The following is a 25,471-nucleotide window of genomic DNA, read 5'->3' as shown; positions in this document are numbered from 1 at the left end:
CTCCTAAACTTTTCCAAGCCCTCCTATCCATTTCCAAGCACTCCCTGTTTTTTGCCAATGTCCAGTTTACACACCGAGTTCATGGTGACCTAACCCTAACCATAAGTGGAATTTTCCCAAATAGGATTTTTTGATGTATTATACCCAGAAACATAGATAGGGCAGCCTAGAAAGGTCAGTGCCCTCCTAACCATTTCCAAGCACTCCTTGTTTGTTACCAATGTCCACTTTGCACACCAAGTTCATGGTGACATAAACCTAACCCTAAGTGGAATTTTCCCAAATAGGATTTTGCCATGTATTTTACCCAGAAACATAAATAGGGCAGCCTAGAAAAGTCAGTGCCCTCCTAAGCATTTCCAAGCACTCCCTGTTTGTTGCCAATGACCATTTTGCTCTCCATATTCATGGTTACCTAACCCTAAGCCTAAGTGGAATTTTCCCAAATAGGATTTTCCCATGTATTTTACCTGGAAACATAGATAGGGCAGTCTAGAAAGGTCAGTGCCCTCCTAACCATTTCCAAGCACTCCCTGTTTGTTGCCAATGTCCACTTTGCACACCGAGTTCATAGGGACCTAACCGTAACCCTAAGTGGAATTCTCCCAAATAGGATTTTCCCATGTATTTTACGCAGAAAGATAGATAGGGCAGCCTAGAAAGGTCAGTGCCCTCCTAACCATTTCCAAGCACTCCCTGTTTGTTGCCAATGTCCATTTTGCTCTCGGAGTTCATGGTGACCTAACCCTAACATTAAGTGCAATTTTCCCAAATAGCATTTTCCCATGTATTTTATCCGGAAACATAGATAGGGCAGCCTAGAAATGCCAGTTTCCTTTTTACCATTCCCAAGCATTCCGAGCTTCTTGGGAATTTCCACTTTGCTCTCCGTGTTCATGGTGACCTAACCCTAACCCTAAGTGATATTTTCCCAAATAGGATTTTTCCATGTATTTTACCAGGAAACATAGATAGGGCAGCCTAGAAAAGTCAGTGACTCCTAAACTTTTCCAAGCACTCCCTGTTTCTTGCCAATGTCCATTTTGCTCTCGGAGTTCATGGTGACCTAACCCTAACCCTAAGTGGAATTTTCCCATATAGGATTTTCCCATGTATTTTACCCAGAAACATAGATAGGGCAGCCTAGAAAGGTCAGTGCCCTCCTAACCATTTCCATGCACTCCCTGTTTGTTGCCAACATCCACTTTGCACACCAGGTTCATGGTGACATAACCCTAACCCTAAGTGGAATTTTCCCAAATAGGATTTTGCCATGTATTTTACCAGAAACATAGATAGGGCAGCCTAGAAAAGTCAGTGCCCTCCTATCCTTTTCCAAGTACTCCCCGTTTGTTGCCAATGTCCATTTTGCTCTCTGTGTTCATGGGGACCTAACCCTAACCCTAAGTGGAATTTTCCCAAATAGGATTCTCCCACATATTTTACCCGGAAAAATAGATACGGCAGCCTAGAAAGGTCAGTGCCCTCTTAACAATTTCCAAGCACTCCGTTTTTTGCCAATGTCCCCTTTGCACACCAAGTTCATGGTGGCCTAACCCTAACCCTAAGTGGAATTTTCCCAAATAGGATTTTCCCATGTATTTTACCAGGAAACATAGATAGGGCAGCCTAGAAAAGTCAGTGCCTCCTAACCATTTCCAAGCACTCCCTGTTTGTTGCCAATGACCATTTTGCTCTCCATATTCATGGTGTTCTAACCCTAACCCTAAGTGGAATTTTCCCAAATAGGATTTTCCCATGTATTTTACCAGGAAAAATAGATAGGGCAGCCTAGAAAAGTCAGTGCCTCCTAAACTTTTCCAAGCCCTCCTATCCATTTCCAAGCACTCCCTGTTTTTTGCCAATGTCCAGTTTACACACCGAGTTCATGGTGACCTAACCCTAACCATAAGTGGAATTTTCCCAAATAGGATTTTTTGATGTATTATACCCAGAAACATAGATAGGGCAGCCTAGAAAGGTCAGTGCCCTCCTAACCATTTCCAAGCACTCCTTGTTTGTTACCAATGTCCACTTTGCACACCAAGTTCATGGTGACATAAACCTAACCATAAGTGGAATTTTCCCAAATAGGATTTTGCCATGTATTTTACCCAGAAACATAAATAGGGCAGCCTAGAAAAGTCAGTGCCCTCCTAAGCATTTCCAAGCACTCCCTGTTTGTTGCCAATGTCCATTTTGCTCTCGGAGTTCATGGTGACCTAACCCTAACATTAAGTGCAATTTTCCCAAATAGCATTTTCCCATGTATTTTATCCGGAAACATAGATAGGGCAGCCTAGAAATGCCACTTTCCTTTTTACCATTCCCAAGCATTCCGAGCTTCTTGGGAATTTCCACTTTGCTCTCCGTGTTCATGGTGACCTAACCCTAACCCTAAGTGATATTTTCCCAAATAGGATTTTTCCATGTATTTTACCAGGAAACATAGATAGGCAGCCTAGAAAAGTCAGTGACTCCTAAACTTTTCCAAGCACTCCCTGTTTCTTGCCAATGTCCATTTTGCTCTCGGAGTTCATGGTGACCTAACCCTAACCCTAAGTGGAATTTTCCCATATAGGATTTTCCCATGTATTTTACCCAGAAACATAGATAGGGCAGCCTAGAAGGTCAGTGCCCTCCTAACCATTTCCATGCACTCCCTGTTTGTTGCCAACATCCACTTTGCACACCAGGTTCATGGTGACATAACCCTAACCCTAAGTGGAATTTTCCCAAATAGGATTTTGCCATGTATTTTACCCAGAAACATAGATAGGGCAGCCTAGAAAAGTCAGTGCCCTCCTATCCTTTTCCAAGTACTCCCCGTTTGTTGCCAATGTCCATTTTGCTCTCTGTGTTCATGGGGACCTAACCCTAACCCTAAGTGGAATTTTCCCAAATAGGATTCTCCCACATATTTTACCCGGAAAAATAGATACGGCAGCCTAGAAAGGTCAGTGCCCTCTTAACAATTTCCAAGCACTCCGTTTTTTGCCAATGTCCCCTTTGCACACCAAGTTCATGGTGACCTAACCCTAACCCTAAGTGGAATTTTCCCAAATAGGATTTTCCCATGTATTTTACCAGGAAACATACATAGGGCAGCCTAGAAAAGTCAGTGCCTCCTAACCATTTCCAAGCACTCCCTGTTTTTTGCCAATGACCATTTTGCTCTCCATATTCATGGTGTTCTAACCCTAACCCTAAGTGGAATTTTCCCAAATAGGATTTTCCCATGTATTTTACCAGGAAAAATAGATAGGGCAGCCTAGAAAAGTCAGTGCCTCCTAAACTTTTCCAAGCCCTCCTATCCATTTCCAAGCACTCCCTGTTTTTTGCCAATGTCCAGTTTACACACCGGGTTCATGGTGACCTAACCCTAACCATAAGTGGAATTTTCCCAAATAGGATTTTTTGATGTATTATACCCAGAAACATAGATAGGGCAGCCTAGAAAGGTCAGTGCCCTCCTAACCATTTCCAAGCACTCCTTGTTTGTTACCAATGTCCACTTTGCACACCAAGTTCATGGTGACATAAACCTAACCTAAGTGGAATTTTCCCAAATAGGATTTTGCCATGTATTTTAACCAGCCTAGAAAAGTCATAAATTTTCCCAAATAGGATTTTTTGATGTATTATACCCAGAAACATAGATAGGGCAGCCTAGAAAGGTCAGTGCCCTCCTAACCATTTCCAAGCACTCCTTGTTTGTTACCAATGTCCACTTTGCACACCACGTTCATGGTGACATAAACCTAACCCTAAGTGGAATTTTCCCAAATAGGATTTTGCCATGTATTTTACCCAGAAACATAAATAGGGCCGCCTAGAAAAGTCAGTGCCCTCCTAAGCATTTCCAAGCACTCCCTGTTTGTTGTCAATGACCATTTTGCTCTCCATATTCATGGTTACCTAACCCTAAGCCTAAGTGGAATTTTCCCAAATAGGATTTTCCCATGTATTTTACCTGGAAACATAGATAGGGCAGTCTAGAAAGGTCAGTGCCCTCCTAACCATTTCCAAGCACTCCCTGTTTGTTGCCAATGTCCACTTTGCACACCGAGTTCATAGGGACCTAACCGTAACCCTAAGTGGAATTCTCCCAAATAGGATTTTCCCATGTATTTTACGCAGAAAGATAGATAGGGCAGCCTAGAAAGGTCAGTGCCCTCCTAACCATTTCCAAGCACTCCCTGTTTGTTGCCAATGTCCCCTTTGCACACCGAGTTCATGGTGATCTAACCCTAACCCTAAGTGGAATTTTCCCATATAGGATTTTCCCATGTATTTTACCCAGAAACATAGATAGGGCAGCCTAGAAAGGCCAGTTTCCTTTTTACCTTTCCCAAGTATTCCGAGCTTCTTGGCAATTTCCACTTTTCTCTCAGAGTTCATGGTGACCTAACCCTAACCCTAAGTGGAATTTTCCCAAATAGGATTTTTCCATGTATTTTACCAGGAAACATAGATAGGGCAGCCTAGAAAAGTCAGTGACTCCTAAACTTTTCCAAGCACTCCCTGTTTCTTGCCAATGTCCATTTTGCTCTCGGAGTTCATGGTGACCTAACCCTAACCCTAAGTGGAATTTTCCCATATAGGATTTTCCCATGTATTTTACCCAGAAACATAGATAGGGCAGCCTAGAAAGGTCAGTGCCCTCCTAACCATTTCCATGCACTCCCTGTTTGTTGCCAACATCCACTTTGCACACCAGGTTCATGGTGACATAACCCTAACCCTAAGTGGAATTTTCCCAAATAGGATTTTGCCATGTATTTTACCAGAAACATAGATAGGGCAGCCTAGAAAAGTCAGTGCCCTCCTATCCTTTTCCAAGTACTCCCCGTTTGTTGCCAATGTCCATTTTGCTCTCTGTGTTCATGGGGACCTAACCCTAACCCTAAGTGGAATTTTCCCAAATAGGATTCTCCCACATATTTTACCCGGAAAAATAGATACGGCAGCCTAGAAAGGTCAGTGCCCTCTTAACAATTTCCAAGCACTCCGTTTTTTGCCAATGTCCCCTTTGCACACCAAGTTCATGGTGACCTAACCCTAACCCTAAGTGGAATTTTCCCAAATAGGATTTTCCCATGTATTTTACCAGGAAACATAGATAGGGCAGCCTAGAAAAGTCAGTGCCTCCTAACCATTTCCAAGCACTCCCTGTTTGTTGCCAATGACCATTTTGCTCTCCATATTCATGGTGTTCTAACCCTAACCCTAAGTGGAATTTTCCCAAATAGGATTTTCCCATGTATTTTACCAGGAAAAATAGATAGGGCAGCCTAGAAAAGTCAGTGCCTCCTAAACTTTTCCAAGCCCTCCTATCCATTTCCAAGCACTCCCTGTTTTTTGCCAATGTCCAGTTTACACACCGAGTTCATGGTGACCTAACCCTAACCATAAGTGGAATTTTCCCAAATAGGATTTTTTGATGTATTATACCCAGAAACATAGATAGGGCAGCCTAGAAAGGTCAGTGCCCTCCTAACCATTTCCAAGCACTCCTTGTTTGTTACCAATGTCCACTTTGCACACCAAGTTCATGGTGACATAAACCTAACCCTAAGTGATTTTCCCAAATAGGATTTTGCCATGTATTTTACCCAGAACATAAATAGGGCAGCCTAGAAAAGTCAGTGCCCTCCTAAGCATTTCCAAGCACTCCCTGTTTGTTGCCAATGACCATTTTGCTCTCCATATTCATGGTTACCTAACCCTAAGCCTAAGTGGAATTTTCCCAAATAGGATTTTCCCATGTATTTTACCTGGAAACATAGATAGGGCAGTCTAGAAAGGTCAGTGCCCTCCTAACCATTTCCAAGCACTCCCTGTTTGTTGCCAATGTCCACTTTGCACACCGAGTTCATAGGGACCTAACCGTAACCCTAAGTGGAATTCTCCCAAATAGGATTTTCCCATGTATTTTACGCAGAAAGATAGATAGGGCAGCCTAGAAAGGTCAGTGCCCTCCTAACCATTTCCAAGCACTCCCTGTTTGTTGCCAATGTCCATTTTGCTCTCGGAGTTCATGGTGACCTAACCCTAACATTAAGTGCAATTTTCCCAAATAGCATTTTCCCATGTATTTTATCCGGAAACATAGATAGGGCAGCCTAGAAATGCCAGTTTCCTTTTTACCATTCCCAAGCATTCCGAGCTTCTTGGGAATTTCCACTTTGCTCTCCGTGTTCATGGTGACCTAACCCTAACCCTAAGTGATATTTTCCCAAATAGGATTTTCCCATGTATTTTACCAGGAAACATAGATAGGGCAGCCTAGAAAAGTCAGTGACTCCTAAACTTTTCCAAGCACTCCCTGTTTCTTGCCAATGTCCATTTTGCTCTCGGAGTTCATGGTGACCTAACCCTAACCCTAAGTGGAATTTTCCCATATAGGATTTTCCCATGTATTTTACCCAGAAACATAGATAGGGCAGCCTAGAAAGGTCAGTGCCCTCCTAACCATTTCCATGCACTCCCTGTTTGTTGCCAACATCCACTTTGCACACCAGTTCATGGTGACATAACCCTAACCCTAAGTGGAATTTTCCCAAATAGGATTTTGCCATGTATTTTACCCAGAAACATAGATAGGGCAGCCTAGAAAAGTCAGTGCCCTCCTATCCTTTTCCAAGTACTCCCCGTTTGTTGCCAATGTCCATTTTGCTCTATGTGTTCATGGGGACCTAACCCTAACCCTAAGTGGAATTTTCCCAAATAGGATTCTCCCACATATTTTACCCGGAAAAATAGACACGGCAGCCTAGAAAGGTCAGTGCCCTCTTAACAATTTCCAAGCACTCCATTTTTTGCCAATGTCCCCTTTGCACACCAAGTTCATGGTGACCTAACCCTAACCCTAAGTGGAATTTTCCCAAATAGGATTTTCCCATGTATTTTACCAGGAAAAATAGATAGGGCAGCCTAGAAAAGTCAGTGCCTCCTAAACTTTTCCAAGCACTCCCTGTTTGTTGCCAATGACCATTTTGCTCTCCATATTCATGGTGTTCTAACCCTAACCCTAAGTGGAATTTTCCCAAATAGGATTTTCCCATGTATTTTACCAGGAAAAATAGATAGGGCAGCCTAGAAAAGTCAGTGCCTCCTAAACTTTTCCAAGCCCTCCTATCCATTTCCAAGCACTCCCTGTTTTTTGCCAATGTCCAGTTTACACACCGGGTTCATGGTGACCTAACCCTAACCATAAGTGGAATTTTCCCAAATAGGATTTTTTGATGTATTATACCCAGAAACATAGATAGGGCAGCCTAGAAAGGTCAGTGCCCTCCTAACCATTTCCAAGCACTCCGTGTTTGTTACCAATGTCCACTTTGCACACCAAGTTCATGGTGACATAAACCTAACCCTAAGTGGAATTTTCCCAAATAGCCATGTATTTTTAAATAGGGCAGCCCAGTGTATTTTCCCTGTTTGTTGCCAATGACCATTTTGCTCTCCATATTCATGGTTACCTAACCCTAAGCCTAAGTGGAATTTTCCCAAATAGGATTTTCCCATGTATTTTACCTGGAAACATAGATAGGGCAGTCTAGAAAGGTCAGTGCCCTCCTAACCATTTCCAAGCACTCCCTGTTTGTTGCCAATGTCCACTTTGCACACCGAGTTCATAGGGACCTAACCGTAACCCTAAGTGGAATTCTCCCAAATAGGATTTTCCCATGTATTTTACGCAGAAAGATAGATAGGGCAGCCTAGAAAGGTCAGTGCCCTCCTAACCATTTCCAAGCACTCCCTGTTTGTTGCCAATGTCCATTTTGCTCTCGGAGTTCATGGTGACCTAACCCTAACATTAAGTGCAATTTTCCCAAATAGCATTTTCCCATGTATTTTATCCGGAAACATAGATAGGGCAGCCTAGAAATGCCAGTTTCCTTTTTACCATTCCCAAGCATTCCGAGCTTCTTGGGAATTTCCACTTTGCTCTCCGTGTTCATGGTGACCTAACCCTAACCCTAAGTGATATTTTCCCAAATAGGATTTTTCCATGTATTTTACCAGGAAACATAGATAGGGCAGCCTAGAAAAGTCAGTGACTCCTAAACTTTTCCAAGCACTCCCTGTTTCTTGCCAATGTCCATTTTGCTCTCGGAGTTCATGGTGACCTAACCCTAACCCTAAGTGGAATTTTCCCATATAGGATTTTCCCATGTATTTTACCCAGAAACATAGATAGGGCAGCCTAGAAAGGTCAGTGCCCTCCTAACCATTTCCATGCACTCCCTGTTTGTTGCCAACATCCACTTTGCACACCAGGTTCATGGTGACATAACCCTAACCCTAAGTGGAATTTTCCCAAATAGGATTTTGCCATGTATTTTACCCAGAAACATAGATAGGGCAGCCTAGAAAAGTCAGTGCCCTCCTATCCTTTTCCAAGTACTCCCCGTTTGTTGCCAATGTCCATTTTGCTCTCTGTGTTCATGGGGACCTAACCCTAACCCTAAGTGGAATTTTCCCAAATAGGATTCTCCCACATATTTTACCCGGAAAAATAGATACGGCAGCCTAGAAAGGTCAGTGCCCTCTTAACAATTTCCAAGCACTCCGTTTTTTGCCAATGTCCCCTTTGCACACCAAGTTCATGGTGACCTAACCCTAACCCTAAGTGGAATTTTCCCAAATAGGATTTTCCCATGTATTTTACCAGGAAACATAGATAGGGCAGCCTAGAAAAGTCAGTGCCTCCTAACCATTTCCAAGCACTCCCTGTTTGTTGCCAATGACCATTTTGCTCTCCATATTCATGGTGTTCTAACCCTAACCCTAAGTGGAATTTTCCCAAATAGGATTTTCCCATGTATTTTACCAGGAAAAATAGATAGGGCAGCCTAGAAAAGTCAGTGCCTCCTAAACTTTTCCAAGCCCTCCTATCCATTTCCAAGCACTCCCTGTTTTTTGCCAATGTCCAGTTTACACACCGAGTTCATGGTGACCTAACCCTAACCATAAGTGGAATTTTCCCAAATAGGATTTTTTGATGTATTATACCCAGAAACATAGATAGGGCAGCCTAGAAAGGTCAGTGCCCTCCTAACCATTTCCAAGCACTCCTTGTTTGTTACCAATGTCCACTTTGCACACCAAGTTCATGGTGACATAAACCTAACCCTAAGTGGAATTTTCCCAAATAGGATTTTGCCATGTATTTTACCCAGAAACATAAATAGGGCAGCCTAGAAAAGTCAGTGCCCTCCTAAGCATTTCCAAGCACTCCCTGTTTGTTGCCAATGACCATTTTGCTCTCCATATTCATGGTTACCTAACCCTAAGCCTAAGTGGAATTTTCCCAAATAGGATTTTCCCATGTATTTTACCTGGAAACATAGATAGGGCAGTCTAGAAAGGTCAGTGCCCTCCTAACCATTTCCAAGCACTCCCTGTTTGTTGCCAATGTCCACTTTGCACACCGAGTTCATAGGGACCTAACCGTAACCCTAAGTGGAATTCTCCCAAATAGGATTTTCCCATGTATTTTACGCAGAAAGATAGATAGGGCAGCCTAGAAAGGTCAGTGCCCTCCTAACCATTTCCAAGCACTCCCTGTTTGTTGCCAATGTCCATTTTGCTCTCGGAGTTCATGGTGACCTAACCCTAACATTAAGTGCAATTTTCCCAAATAGCATTTTCCCATGTATTTTATCCGGAAACATAGATAGGGCAGCCTAGAAATGCCAGTTTCCTTTTTACCATTCCCAAGCATTCCGAGCTTCTTGGGAATTTCCACTTTGCTCTCCATGTTCATGGTGACCTAACCCTAACCCTAAGTGATATTTTCCCAAATAGGATTTTTCCATGTATTTTACCAGGAAACATAGATAGGGCAGCCTAGAAAAGTCAGTGACTCCTAAACTTTTCCAAGCACTCCCTGTTTCTTGCCAATGTCCATTTTGCTCTCGGAGTTCATGGTGACCTAACCCTAACCCTAAGTGGAATTTTCCCATATAGGATTTTCCCATGTATTTTACCCAGAAACATAGATAGGGCAGCCTAGAAAGGTCAGTGCCCTCCTAACCATTTCCATGCACTCCCTGTTTGTTGCCAACATCCACTTTGCACACCAGGTTCATGGTGACATAACCCTAACCCTAAGTGGAATTTTCCCAAATAGGATTTTGCCATGTATTTTACCCAGAAACATAGATAGGGCAGCCTAGAAAAGTCAGTGCCCTCCTATCCTTTTCCAAGTACTCCCCGTTTGTTGCCAATGTCCATTTTGCTCTATGTGTTCATGGGGACCTAACCCTAACCCTAAGTGGAATTTTCCCAAATAGGATTCTCCCACATATTTTACCCGGAAAAATAGATACGGCAGCCTAGAAAGGTCAGTGCCCTCTTAACAATTTCCAAGCACTCCGTTTTTTGCCAATGTCCCCTTTGCACACCAAGTTCATGGTGACCTAACCCTAACCCTAAGTGGAATTTTCCCAAATAGGATTTTCCCATGTATTTTACCAGGAAACATACATAGGGCAGCCTAGAAAAGTCAGTGCCTCCTAACCATTTCCAAGCACTCCCTGTTTTTTGCCAATGACCATTTTGCTCTCCATATTCATGGTGTTCTAACCCTAACCCTAAGTGGAATTTTCCCAAATAGGATTTTCCCATGTATTTTACCAGGAAAAATAGATAGGGCAGCCTAGAAAAGTCAGTGCCTCCTAAACTTTTCCAAGCCCTCCTATCCATTTCCAAGCACTCCCTGTTTTTTGCCAATGTCCAGTTTACACACCGAGTTCATGGTGACCTAACCCTAACCATAAGTGGAATTTTCCCAAATAGGATTTTTTGATGTATTATACCCAGAAACATAGATAGGGCAGCCTAGAAAGGTCAGTGCCCTCCTAACCATTTCCAAGCACTCCTTGTTTGTTACCAATGTCCACTTTGCACACCACGTTCATGGTGACATAAACCTAACCCTAAGTGGAATTTTCCCAAATAGGATTTTGCCATGTATTTTACCCAGAAACATAAATAGGGCCGCCTAGAAAAGTCAGTGCCCTCCTAAGCATTTCCAAGCACTCCCTGTTTGTTGTCAATGACCATTTTGCTCTCCATATTCATGGTTACCTAACCCTAAGCCTAAGTGGAATTTTCCCAAATAGGATTTTCCCATGTATTTTACCTGGAAACATAGATAGGGCAGTCTAGAAAGGTCAGTGCCCTCCTAACCATTTCCAAGCACTCCCTGTTTGTTGCCAATGTCCACTTTGCACACCGAGTTCATAGGGACCTAACCGTAACCCTAAGTGGAATTCTCCCAAATAGGATTTTCCCATGTATTTTACGCAGAAAGATAGATAGGGCAGCCTAGAAAGGTCAGTGCCCTCCTAACCATTTCCAAGCACTCCCTGTTTGTTGCCAATGTCCCCTTTGCACACCGAGTTCATGGTGATCTAACCCTAACCCTAAGTGGAATTTTCCCATATAGGATTTTCCCATGTATTTTACCCAGAAACATAGATAGGGCAGCCTAGAAAGGCCAGTTTCCTTTTTACCTTTCCCAAGTATTCCGAGCTTCTTGGCAATTTCCACTTTTCTCTCAGAGTTCATGGTGACCTAACCCTAACCCTAAGTGGAATTTTCCCAAATAGGATTTTTCCATGTATTTTACCAGGAAACATAGATTCGGCAGCCTAGAAAAGTCAGTGCCTCCTAAACTTTTCCAAGCACTCCCTGTTTCTTGCCAATGTCCATTTTGCTCTCGGAGTTCATGGTGACCTAACCCTAACCCAAAGTAGAATTTTCCCATATAGGATTTTCCCATGTATTTTACCCAGAAACATAGATAGGGCAGCCTAGAAATGTCAGTGTCCTCCTAACCATTTCCAAGCACTCCCTGTTTGTTGCCAATGTTCACTTTGCACACCAGGTTCATGGTGACATAACCCTAACCCTAAGTGGAATTTTCCCAAATAGGATTTTGCCATGTATTTTACCCAGAAACATAGATAGGGCAGCCTAGAAAAGTCAGAGCCCTCCTATCCTTTTCCAAGTACTCCCCGTTTGTTGCCAATGTCCATTTTGCTCTCTGTGTCCATGGGGACCTAACCCTAAGTGGAATTTTCCCAAATAGGATTTTCCCATGTATTTTACCAGGAAACATAGATAGGGCAGCCTAGAAAAGTCAGTGCCATCCTAACCATTTCCAAGCACTCCCTGTTTGTTGCCAATGTCTATTTTGCTCTTTCCAAGCACTCCCAGCTTTTTTGCCAATGTCCAGTTTACGCACCGAGTTCATGGTGACCTAACCCTAACCCTAAGTAGAAGTTTTCCCAAATAGGATTTTCCCATGTATTTTACCCGGAAACATAGATAAGGCAGCCTAGAAAGTTCAGTACCCTCCTAACCATTTCCAAGCACTCCCTGTTTGTTGCCAATGTCCATTTTACTCTTCGTGTTCATGGTGACCTTCCCCTAACCCTAAGTGGAATTTTCCCAAATAGGATTTTCCCGTGTATTTTTCCCGGAAACATAGATAGGGCAGCCTAGAAAGGCCAGTTTCCTTTTTACCATTCCCAAGCATTCCGAGCTTCTTGGCAATTTCCATTTTTCTCTCAGAGTTCATGGTGACCTAACCCTAACCCTAAGTGGAATTTTCCCTAATAGGATTTTTCCATGTATTTTACCAGGAAACATAGATAGGGCAGCCTAGAAAATATGCCTAATATTTTTCACTAATCCCTTCCAGAACACCCAAAACCACCACCACCACAATGAGGCATCACAGCAGGACTTGGGATGGGCAACCAATAATAGATGCTACTTTAAAAAGATTTCAAATAATTAAATTGTTTAAATTCTTTGTGCAATCACATTAAGTTCCATGGTTGTCTTCCTTCTCTATCACCACTATCATCTTACCACAGTCCTTGTTTTGACTGTGTTTTGAGTATCAGTTTTCCTGAAGTGTAAAGTACACATTTAATTATGCATAGTTTTCATTTGCCTTAAAACTGGTTCAGAAAAATAGAATATGTAACATGCAATTCAAGGTGCTGATTATGTTTTTTAAAGTCATAAATGGCTAAGTCATACTTAAAAGACTGCCTGCTCCCACATGAATCAGTTCAGACCAGAAGAGTTTTTCTACTTTCTGTGAGGCCAGGGTAGTATCCACAGTGAAGTTTCAGAGAATTCCTCTATAGTTCATCTAGAAACAATTTTCTCAGCTTCAACATATAAGGTGAAAAACTTGATATTTTCCTTTGGCTTTCATTGCCTTTACATAGTAATTCTAGTACTGCTCCTTCCACTGATTGATATTTTGGATTTTATATTGAAGTTATTGTCTCTCTTACTGTTTCCTTTCCTGTACAGGTAGTCCTCACTTAAAGACTGCTCTGTTTAGCAACTGTTTAAGGTTATGATCGTGTTGAAAAAGTAACTTTATGACTGGTCCCTGCACTTTCAACCATTATTGCATCCGCGCAGTCACCTGATCAAAATTCAGGTACTTCACAACTGGTAGACATTTAAACAGTTGCAGCATCCCAAGGTCACATGATCACCATTTCTGCACTTCAGACTTCCAATAAGTAGAATCAATAGAAAACTGGAGGTAAAATGGCAAGTTGTGGTTTCATTTAATGACTATGCAGCAGAGGTGAGTTTGTAAATCTATTGTAGTCACATGATGTCTTGCTTAACAGCCATTTTGCTTAGAGATAAGGTTGCCAGCTTTGTTTGGAATTGTTAAGCAAGGACTACCTATTGCATCATGCCTTAAACACTGGAAAGTGGTAGTACTGTGTACCATCTCCTATTTATTCATTATTAAACAATTCATAATTGTGTAATTATGAACAATTAAAACTTTGTATAAAAAGGACATTGTATTAATAGACAGTACAAAGTATACTGTATTTTCTGTAGACAGTTTTCATATAATCAAAAATACACATGATACTAGAATAGACTTTTACCAAAAACTAGGAACACAGGGAAACAAAACTGTCCAAAAGAAATTTGCTTCCAGTCCTTTGAGCAAAGTAGAAGGAAAAAGAGGTACAAGATTTTTGAAAAATTATTGTTACAAACAGTACTCACATTGGATAAATAGCAATCACTGGATTTCTTTCATATGGGCTTCACAATCTTGTCGCAATAAATATACTTATCTGACCCTCTGCATTCTGGAAAATGCATTCTTGCCTTGTTAGTGTGAGTAAAGTGACACATAAAAGATTTCTCTGCTTTTGGATATCTATCAACTTTTTGCCAAGAAAAATCACATTCCGTTTTAAATTCTTTATTTAACTCGTTTAAAAGTGGCATATGAATTACAAAAGTACATGAAATGGAAAATGTGTTTTGTTTCAAACCTGAAACAATGATATGTATTGCAAAAGTTCTGCTTATCCAATCCAGATCGGCCATGATTTAGCTGAAACAAAACTGGATTTATTTATTTATTTATTTATGAGACTTATATATCGCTTTAAGTGCAAGCACTCTCTAAGTGGTGTACACCAGTAAGCAATGTATATATATATTTACATTGCCTCCAACAATCTGGGTCCTCATTTTACCTACCCCGGAAGGATGGAAGGCTGAGTCAACCTTGAGCCGGTGAGATTTGAACCGCTGACCTGCTAAACACAGTCAGCTAAAGTGGCCTGCAGTATTGCACTCTAATTGCTGCGCCACCTCGGCTCTTCAACCAAAACAAAATCCCCAAATGGTGTTTATGGAGTGAGAAGGCAAAGCTGCTATGCATTTCCCCTCCTTCCCAAGCAGTTCTAAGCATGCCACATCCATAAACCATCTTATTATACCTTTCCTCCCTTTTCTGCTTTGCTAATGTGGCAAATCCCAGTGGCCCACCCACTTCCTGATATTCCCAGGGCCATTCTTTCCCTCCCTCTTCTGTGTTCCCTCAGTTGTCATTGATACACTTAGCTTTTTGCTGTTCTTATCTCACAACTCAAACATTTCAAACTCTAATAATTATATTAGTCTAATAATTAAATCCAAGTTAGTTCTGTATATTGACTGAATAATTAAATTTGGACATAAGCCACATGAAACCAGTTTGGTTAGCGCATGGAACAGTTTTTAACTGAACTGTTGACACAGCACTATAAGCAGCTTGTGTTTTAAATAGGTCAGTTTGGATTTCATCAAATTCATTCTATGAAGTCCAGTCAGACTTAACTCTAAGCAATAAGCCTGAACTCCCTAGCCATTCATTTTATTTTTATCCCGCCTTTATTAGTTTTTGCAAATAATTCAAAGTGGCAAACATATCCAACATACTTTCCTCCTCCTATCTTCCCCATAACTCTTGAGCTGAGTTGGGCTGAGAGAGAATGACTGGTCCAAGCTGGCTTTCATGGCTAAGGCAGGACTAGAATTCACACGCTCCCACTTTTTAACTTAGTAACTTAACCACTATATAGTCATGGTATAGTCATTAAGTCACTAGGTTAGTAACTGGTCTAGTCCTCTATTCAGAAACTTGCTTACACCAGAAAGTCACAAATCATATAACCCCACACATATGGGTCCTGTTCTTTTTGAGTACAATAGAGAAGTAGCCTTAAACACCAAGAAAATCCTCTTCCCAAAGATTATTTCAAAATCCATTTATTTGGCCAACACTGTGGTAAGAAGTGACTGCTGCAGGGTGATGAGCAAGGTAAGCATGAGGTCAAACAAAGTGTAAGTGTTGCATGCCATAGAATCAAAGATTAGGTTCTTCAGTCCCAATGAATATTTGCATTGATAAACTGGTCAGTTCCTAGGACTATTAGTAAATTTAATGAGGATGCTAAATAAAATTGTAGAGACTGCTAATGATTGTTGATAGTGAATAGGAGAGGATCAGTGCACTTAGACACAGATAAGAACAACCATGAATAGTTTCAACAAACTGAAGTATCAACAGGTTCCCGGGGTGGGAGGACAACCTATTTATAATTGATTAAGTTTTCAGTGGTGCAAGTTCTATTTCTGTTTTGGTCTATAATGTAACAGGAATGACTAAATGACATCACATCAAACATTTGCGATCCACTTAATGTCTAAATGCCTCATTTCGGACCCTGTGGGATCATCTTCTTAAGGAAATTAGCAGCAAGGACAAAAGGTAATGGAACTTTATTTTAAAATTCCATAATTGGGAGAAGCTCACCACAGGCACATTTTTCTTGTCTTGTTATACTCTTGTCCCCTTTATAGCATTTTATTCAAATTCAAATATATTCTTTGCATATAGGTAAGCCTTAAAGACAATAGGACAGTGCAAACAAAGGAGGAAATTATACAAACAATGCCAGAGAGTACATCTTGGTAGGCTTTAATGGTCACAAGACTGAGCTATTAAGAGCAATTAAGGACAGTGCTAGACAAACCTATTCACAATACTTATTGAATTACAAGGACTTAACAAACCTTATAAGTGTAAACAGGAAGAAATTCAAACAATGCATGCTTATAGGCAAGTGAAGGTCAATCTTAACCTAGCTCTGAGAAACTTAACCTCTTAAGAATCTCTTCAGAGGTGGAGAAAAGATCCAGTAATGCTGACAACCCATTAGAATTACAATGGAAAATCTAGAGGGGAAATTCAAGGATAGAATAACAAGGAAAAAAATATGAGATTAGCTTGTTTTGTTTTTTTCTAAACCCTAAGATACCTATTAGCAAAGGTAGCACATAAGTAGCACAGCAATGAAAAAAGAAGTAAACAGGAAAATGAGAAAAGCTTCTTAAAGCTGCAGTATCAAGAAAAATTATAACTATGTAAAAAGGCACAGTAATTGTGAAAACCTGTGAAAACTTTGTGAAAATATATAGTTTCTATAATCTCATTTTTTGATAGTTTAGACTTGGAACATTTCAAGCCTTACTTAAATTTACCCATTTAGTTGGTGTTCTGGAAGGAGATGTTTTTAGCTGTGCATCTTTTATAAAATGGCCATATTCACTATAATATGAATGTAGACATTGCATACATCACAATTTTTCTTGGAAAAAAGTAGAGCTCTGCTAATGCCTATGAATATGGCTTCAATTTTTGAAGTATAGGGGAAGAAGAGAGAGATTTTAAATAGCTTCTGCTGTTTAAATACATTTAAGGAGGAATAAACAGACAGAAAATACATGTTAATGTGTGGTTTTTTAATTTAAAATTTAAAATTATTTAAAATTTTGTCTTGCTTCACTTTACTTGTTTGTGTTTGCTCAGTCCTGGCTGAGGAAGATGTAGGAACTACCTGCTACAGTAAAATCTTCCCCACTTGCTGCATTAGTTGATTCAGTGTCTGAATTAACTAGTTCCTCTCAGTTACAACTTTTTTGCGACACTAGAAAAATGGTGCTTGGCCTATGGTCAGCAGAATTCCAAGAGTTCAGCTATTGTTTAAATCCCGGTGTTGTAACACAAGGTTTCCTCCTGTTATAGCCTTGGGAGTAGTAATAGCCAGACTTGTTGCCATACTTCACTACAGGCAAAGTCTGATTTATGACTCTTCAATACATTCACCATAATAAATAAAAGTTTTATTGGTATTAGAAGAAGCCACATTTGTGAAGAAAATCAACTAGTTTATAACACAGGAATCTGGTTGTATACGTCAAGCCCAGGGTTTAAATCTCAGGTCTCTTTCTCCTACTTCATTGTTAACAGATATTATGCAAGATAAGAATGTAAAATATATAATATTTAAACTATCAAAAAGAAATGTACCCCACTGAAGCTAATGCTGTATGAGCCTATAAGAATTCTGTAAGTGTTCCAAATCCATGTGATCAGAAAAGCTTTGTTTACAGATAGAATCCCATTTAAAAAAAAACACACATTGGTAGAGTAAGTCCTCATTCTAATTACAGAAGCAAAACTAGGAGCAAATTTACAGTAAAAATTGGTAATGCCGAAAGACTACATAGCCCTGAAAGTGCTAGGGGGAAGGGGACTACCTTAATTACTATCTGAATTCTTTTTGACAAAATATAGTACAGTAATAACCTAAATGACTCAATACAGGCAGATGAAAAACACATTTCTTGAACTCTCTGTAGAGGTTAAAGATTGAAGATATCACCCAAACATGATCAGTACAGAGAGGAGGATCCTTAAAGTAAAGAGGCACATTGTCCCAGGGCCAGGCATGACAATACATTTCCACGCTGGGGACTCAACCCTGTATGCAAAAACTTACTTGCTTCAGTGTTCACAGACATAACCCACCTAGATAAATTACTATCTCCTAAAAGGGATAGAGGCTGCTCGTATGCAGAAGAATACAGTAATCCAGACGTAGATTTACAGGTTTTAAATTTTATGCTTTTTCCTTCTGCCTTTTGCCATCCCAATTCTCTTCCCAACTTTGAGAATGGGTTGAGATACACACTCAGTATTTACAGTACAGTTCTGTCCAGTGGTGGGATTCAAATATGTGAACAACCAGTTCTCTATGTGGATGCCGCTTCCGGAAGTCCATTCTGGGCCTGGACAACAAAAAATTAGCCACCAGTTCGGCCAATCTGGTGTGAACTGACTGAATCCCACCACTGATTCTGTCTAACCTGAGAACTGCTGTTTTCTGTTTAACTAGCTTCTGAACTTATAGTGAAGGAGAAAAATTCAATGGCATTGAAGCACAAATTGTTTTATTACTAAGTCTGGTATTGGAAACCAGGAAGCAAAGACATAAAGAGGAGTGGGGTTACAAGTCCTCTATATAGACTTATACAAATACCGTATATGCTGACGTATAAGACGACTTCCACAAGCGCTAAACTCGGCGCCAAAGACGGGGGTCGTCTTATACGCCAAGTCATCTTATACGCCAGAAATACTGGTAGTTTCCGGCGTATAAGACGACTTTCTAGGAATGCGGCTCGGCAACAAAGACGGGGGTCGTCTTATATGCCGGGTCGCCTAATACGCCGGCATATACAGTAATTACTTTAATTTGATTCGTTGCATTACAATTACAATTAATTAATACCAGTGCAAAGTCTCATTATGAATCAATATGATTGATATTAACTTTACTGATTGGGTAAATCTATATGCACATAAACAGAAAAGGGTGATTAAGTGAAATAATATTTCCAGAATATAATACAGTTTTTCATTTAAACAAAGGGCTTTATAATTGTAATTAAATTACAATTTAATTTCATCCAAACCTTTATCAAAAAATAACCTTGCTTTCTAGTACTAACATTAATTGTAAATTAAATGTTAATTATCGGCCTATAGTTTCCTGGTGTTGTCCCTTTCACTAGGTCTTTTGCCAGTAATTAATCAATCGCTGATGTCTCCTTAATGCAATACTTCATTAAATTGTTCAGCTATAATTGGATGTAAGCTAGTCAGGTATTTGAGTCAAAAGCCATGCAATTTTTAAATCTTCACTCAATTTTTAATTATTTCTGCTGTTATTGTTAATTCTTCCATTTGATTTTACCAAATTTCATCTTCAAATTCTTTTATCTGTCTGGCATTTTTATACTTTTTTTGAGTTTCTCATATAGCTTTCCAGAACTGTATTGTTTCCTTTTTGTTTAGTTTTCCATTTTCAGATATAGTAGTCAGATACAGTAAATTACCTTATTGTCAGGTACAATCACATGTGAAAGTTTATTGATTTATTGTTAAAAGCCTATGCACACGAATCTTCTCAACTAATGGACAGCACTTGGTTAGAGTTAGAAAAGAGTAAAGAGCAATCAAGCGGGTTGGATTTAGTTCACTTGTAGCTACGAAAGGACTCCAAACTGATAGGGCAACAGATAATTTATCCTAGAAATAGACAGTGCATATGAAATTAAAGTCCAATTCAACTTAAAACTTTAACTGATGATAGAGTATTGAATCCAGCCTTGGCTGAAATAATTCAATTTTGTCATTAAGAATAAAAACTTTAAAAAGAAAAATAAACAACATGCAGACACAGAAAATATTTTCAGAACTGGAATAATATTTACCTTAATGATATAATACAGTCAGGATAATAGATACTTTTGTACTGAACCCAAGACCTTGAGTCATCTTCTATCATGTTACTGTCCTCAGTTATTGAGAAGAGACCAAATGAAGCAAATCGTCTTATTGATATTTGCTGAAGGCCGGCATTCTCCAAGGGCTTTTGCTTCAAAACCTTTAATGAAAAACATCATGTCACAAACTAAGGAAGCTGCAACAGGATAACCATTGTCCATGTTTTAATAAACATTTCATTAAATGTTTTAATGAAAACATACTGTAAAAAAATCAGTTAACATTAGTTTGAAAATGTATTGAGGAGAGAATAATTGGATTTTCCAGAATCTGTATCATTTGACATTTCTTTTGAGGAGCAATGTGATGCTTGTTTTGTTAGACGATGTCTTTCATGATCTGTGAAACATACAGTATATAACAGAATAAAAGAGTTAGAAGGGACCTTGGGGTCTTCTAGTCCAACCCCCTGCTCAAGCAGGAAACCGTATACCATTTCAGACAAACAGTTGTCCAATCTCTTCTAGAACTATTTACAACTTATATTTCATACAACATTCTATGAGTGCTGCTCCATATATTATAGCATGCCTTGCAATATGGAGCAACATCTGGCAAGAAGGAAGAAAAACCTAGAAGGTGCTAGCCTAGAAAACAAAAGACCATGAGTTCTACTCTCATCTTAGGCATAAAAACCATCTGTGTGACTTTGGCTAGTCATTTTCTCTTAGCCCAACCCACCATACAGAATTGTTGTTAGATATATTTGCCCCCTTGAGATACTTATAAAAGGAATAAAAACAGGCTGTCACAAAGACAGATGTTTAGACTGGATTTGGTATTTTTATCCATCTATCAAGTCTTTCCCTAGGACCTAAAATATACAGATGTTACAGGTATTGTCACAGGATGTAAGCTGTTCCTAGTAAAGTTGCCTTTTGCAATTGACTGATGGTGATTTTGTCAATGCCGATGGTGTTTAAGTGGTACTCCACGGTTTGGAAATGCACCCAAGGTTCCTATTATTATTGGTATTACCTTTGCTTTCTTTTGCCACAGTCATTCTATCATCATCATCATCATCATCATCATTATCATTATTATTATTATTATTATTATTATTATTATTTTAAACTGCCAAGTTAAGCCTTTTCATTCTAGAAAGCAAATAGGGTGTGACAGCAAATTTCAGAGCAGGAAATCCCCTGACACAGAATCGCCATTCAGTCCTGAAGCTTTGTTGGTCCAGTTCATCTGTCAGTCAGATGCATTTTCCTCGGGGCTTATCAAATATAAAAAGAATAACGCAGACAATAGCAGGGTCTCCCTGAAAAGATGTGAGAACTGTATCCCCATAACAGCACGAGAATAACGTCGGTTCAATTCCTTTGCCCTGAAGGCCAGTTATTAGCTTGCAAGCCGTTGGGGGCGTCATTCGAGATCAGCTTTGCCGCCTCACCAGTCAAACAGAGGCAGCAATAATTTATTCAAACGAAGCGAAATCATTGCCCGTCTGCATGCTAGAGAAACGGCAGGTGATGCAACGGGGTTCCCGGGGGCAAACAAGCGGCTCTGGCCGTTGACTTTTCGTACCTGTCTGAGAATCGTCCAACGGGCTTTGGCGGCTGCCTGCTTGCTCCTTTTCCCGGCGTCTCCCTCTTCGTTTTCCGCCTGAGCCCTGTCAGCTGGAGTAGAAGAGCTCGGGAAGGGCTCTGTAGCCATGCTAATGCCAGTTCTCTCTTCTTCTGCTGCTCTAAACTCAAACTTAAACGAGCGCGCCAAAAAATAAATCGTGAGAAATGAAGGGGGGGAAGGGAGTCCAGAAAGAATAACCCTAAACTTACTCAGGGATCGGCCGCCTTCCTTAGAAAGTAGCGACCGAGCACAAGGAACAGTCGTCAGGGATGGGAAGCTTTTGCCCGAACCTTATATAGCAAGAGTTGCTAAAACCTTCCATTTAGCAAGTAGGAGCATGAGAAGATGACGGAATCATCTTTGATGCGGGCAAGGAAGGATGCTTGACAGCACGGCTACGTGAAAGAATGCAGTTAGTAAAGGATTATTTCTTGCTGCAGAGCTAATCTCATCTCTTTTATTGCCATGGTGGGGAAAAGTATTGCCCGATTTTTAACAGAACTATTTTTTTTAACAGAACGTTAAAAAACAAACAAACACACATGATCGCGAATCAGGAGAGGCGTTGCAGTGCCCCAGACCAAAATGGAGATTTCGTATTTTATTTGCGGGCACAGGAAATCGACATGTTGATAAAGGGCAAAGCGAAGACTCCGGAAAACCGCTGCCTTCTGCCATCTTGGTTGTGGGCAAGCATTGCGTTTCTAACATATCGGGGTATACGCAGATGAAGGTTTCAGTCGCCGGCTTAACAGGTCATCGTCGTTCGCCTTTTCTGTTGCTGCTTGTCTATGATCGAAGTTGTTGTCGCGTTCCCTGAGATTCATGTTTCATTCTGGGTTGTTAAGTTTCTCCTTACAGAGTGATTAAAAGGTAAAAAGATAGTCGTAATATTCCTATTGATTTAATTAATATATTCCAGTGACTAGAGACAACTGCTGTTTTGCTTTAAAACAGTTTGAAACGAGAAATCAAGCCAAAAGGCTGGCTTTCTCCGTATCTACGAATTAAAATGTTATGATAAAGTACAAAATGATAAATTTAATTGTAAGGGCAAAAAAGTTGAGACTAAGTATGCAGTTCTACAGTGCTGTACTGCACAATGAACTGCTTATAGCAAGGCATGTGTATTAGAGTCCACTAAATTCCTCGAGGCTTAACTTAGAGTAAACATACAATACTAGGTTGTTAGATGGGTTATACCCTGCTATCTTATGAAATGCCTTTTTTCCTTGAGGCTCTTGCTAAATCCTCAAATCCAATATATTATTGATTTTTTAGAATGGAAAGGCATTTTTTGCAATTTGTTGGACCAGTATTTATTTATTTTTACATACATGTACCAAATTTGTACACACATGTACCCCCCTTGCAAACAGTTTTGTGCAGCGGTTAACGAGTTTGCCTAGAAACCAGGAGATGGTGAGTTCTAGTCCTGTCTTAAAGGCTGGCTGTGTGATTTTGGGCCAATCATTCTCTCATAACCCAACTGGTGCAGAATGTGGTTGTGCAGACAGTTCTTGGGGTCCCTAGGGTGGCACATAATTACACTGCTGTTCTGAGAGCTGCACTGGCAGCTGGTTTGTTTCTGAATTGCAATTCAGGATGTTGGTTATCACTTTTAAACTCCTTCATGGTATGGCCAGGCTATTTGAGCAACCCTCAATGGATTGGCTCGCCTCACTCATGCCAGTAGACAGGGCATGCTACGTACCCCATCAGTCAAGGAATTTTGGCTGGTGGCATCCAGGAGAGGAGCCTTTTCTGCTGTGGCTATTGCCCTTTGTAATATTATGTCCCCCTGAGATCTGCACCCACACTTCTGAATTTCCATAAAAGCCAGTTGGCCTGTGGCCCCAATGGGGGTGCATCACGCTGGAGATGGCTGATGGATTAAGACAAGATTCCACATTTTCCCCATTTACATTCTACCCCCTTCCTCCCCATCTTTTTAATTGTAAATTATTGCTATTATTATGAGTATTTATTGCTTGCATGTTGTATTGGCTTTTAATAAGCTGTCCAGAATTACTTCTGGATGAGATGAGTAGCAAATAAATTAAATAATAAAATAATACAGATATATAGATACACACAGAGAGAGAGAGAGAGAGATCTTTACATTGATTCACTCTGATTGAGTTTGTGTATTTACCTACATATTCTTTTCACAGCTGAAGATGTTCCAGTAACATTGGTCGAGAACATTAATGCATAATATTACATTAAAGTATGACATCCTCAGCCCATCCCCAGCCTATTGCAGAAGCAGGTTCTACCCAACAGTCCATGCTCTATTTCAGAAGTGAACTGTTGTCACAAGTGTGCTGAGTGGTCAGTGTGCCACAAATCAAGGTAAGTCTTGAAGTGAAGTCCTACATGGCTACTATTGGCCACCTGGTCGCTACTGCAAACATACCCCTATGTGATCAATGCTTGTTAAATTTCAGGGGCATTCCCATTTTAGCAATGGGAGAATCATAGGGAAAGTGGATGTCTTAGACCTCTTCTCACACCTTGGCCCATCTTTTGATTGGGATGAAGACAGGTATTTCCTATTATCATTCATCGCACAGTCAGCTAGATGTTCAGACTGGATTTGGCATTTTGTCTACCTATCGAGTCCTTACCCAGGACCTGGGATAGGCAGATGTGGATGTTTGATGGTATTACAGGTATCGTCGCAGGATGGAAGCAGTTCCTAATAAGGCCGCCTTTTGCAATTGACTAATAGCAAATTTGTCAATGCCAATGGTGTTCAAGTGGTGCTCCAGTTGTTTTGGGATTGCACCCAAGGAGCCTATGACTATTGGTACTACCCTTGCTTGCTTTTGCCACAGTCTTTCTATTTCTATTTGTAGGTCTTTGTATTTTGTTATCTTCTCCAGTTCTTTCTCTTCTATTCTGCTATCTCCAGGCACTGCCACGTCCACTATCCAGACTTTTTTGTCTTTCTTATCGACAATTGTTAAGTCTGGGGTGTTATGTTGCAGGTGCTTGTCTGTTTGAATTCTGAAGTCCCAGAGCAGTTTAATTTTATCATTTTCTATGACTTTCTCTATTTTATGATCCCACCAGTTTTTGCTTACAGGCAAATGATATTTTTTGCAGATCTTCCAATGCACCATTGTTGCTACTTTGTCATGCCGCTGCTTGTAATCAGTCTGTGCAATCTTCTTGCAACAGCTTACCAAGTGGTCCACTGTTTCTTCAGCTTCTTTGCATAGGCGGCACTTACTGTCTGTTGCTGTCTTCTCAATTTTGACTTTGTATGCATTTGTCCTTAAGGCTTGGTCTTGTGCAGCCAGAATTAGTCCCTCGGTCTCTTTCTTCAATTTTCCTGCTCTTAGCCATTGCCAGGTTTTATTATTATCTGCTTTCCCAGCTATTTTTTTCATGTATTGGCCATGTAGTGCTTTGTCTTCCCATGCCTCTATTCTGTTCTTCATTTGGTCTTTCTTGTAGGCCAGTTTGGTCTCTCCAGTAGTTAGTAAGCCTTCCTGATATACTAATTTCAGTGCATCTTCATCATTGTTCTTCAGATATTCTTCCAAAGCCATTTTTTCTTCTTCAACCATCTGATGTACTTGTAGCATTCCACGCCCACCTATTTGCCTTGGTAGATAAAGTCTATCAATGTCACTGCGTGGATGAAGGGCATGATTCATTGTCATTATTTTTCTGGTCTGCCTATCCATTGCTTTTAGTTCTGCTTGAGTCCAGTCCACTATTCCAGCTGTGTACCTAATGACTGGGATTGCCCAGGTGTTGATTGCCTTTATGGTATTTCCTCCATTGAGTTTGGATTTTAAGATCTTCTTCACTCTCTTGATGTATTCACCTCTAATCTTT

General features: G+C 40.4%; 2 protein-coding genes across 4 annotated transcripts in view; one reads left to right on the top strand and one right to left on the bottom strand.

Moving 5' to 3' along the window:
- The window catches only part of LOC120314528 (calmodulin-lysine N-methyltransferase-like), a 175,723-nt gene extending 153,538 nt beyond the window's left edge, over positions 1-22,185 (bottom strand). Inside the window, exons 1-2 of the mRNA XM_039357734.1 lie at positions 21,578-22,185; positions 19,972-20,144 (exon numbers count right to left, since the gene is read on the bottom strand). Of these exons, the coding sequence (XP_039213668.1) occupies positions 19,972-20,144; positions 21,578-21,706 (302 nt within the window). The 5' untranslated portion in view covers positions 21,707-22,185. The remainder of the gene's footprint in view (positions 1-19,971; positions 20,145-21,577) is intronic.
- A 151-nt stretch (positions 22,186-22,336) lies between these two features.
- PREPL (prolyl endopeptidase like) overlaps positions 22,337-25,471 on the top strand; it is a 32,966-nt gene continuing 29,831 nt past the window's right edge. For all 3 annotated transcript variants that reach the window (XR_005558467.1, XM_039357731.1, XM_039357730.1), the window contains exons 1-2: positions 22,337-22,492; positions 23,794-23,974. The gene's annotated coding sequence lies outside the window, so the exon portion shown is untranslated. The remainder of the gene's footprint in view (positions 22,493-23,793; positions 23,975-25,471) is intronic.

This window comes from Crotalus tigris, unplaced genomic scaffold, assembly GCF_016545835.1.
Source record: "Crotalus tigris isolate CLP2741 ecotype Arizona unplaced genomic scaffold, ASM1654583v1 scf7180000018941.1685476, whole genome shotgun sequence".
Taxonomy (NCBI): Eukaryota; Metazoa; Chordata; class Lepidosauria; order Squamata; family Viperidae; genus Crotalus; species Crotalus tigris.
This window is presented reverse-complemented; position numbering and strand designations above follow the sequence as displayed.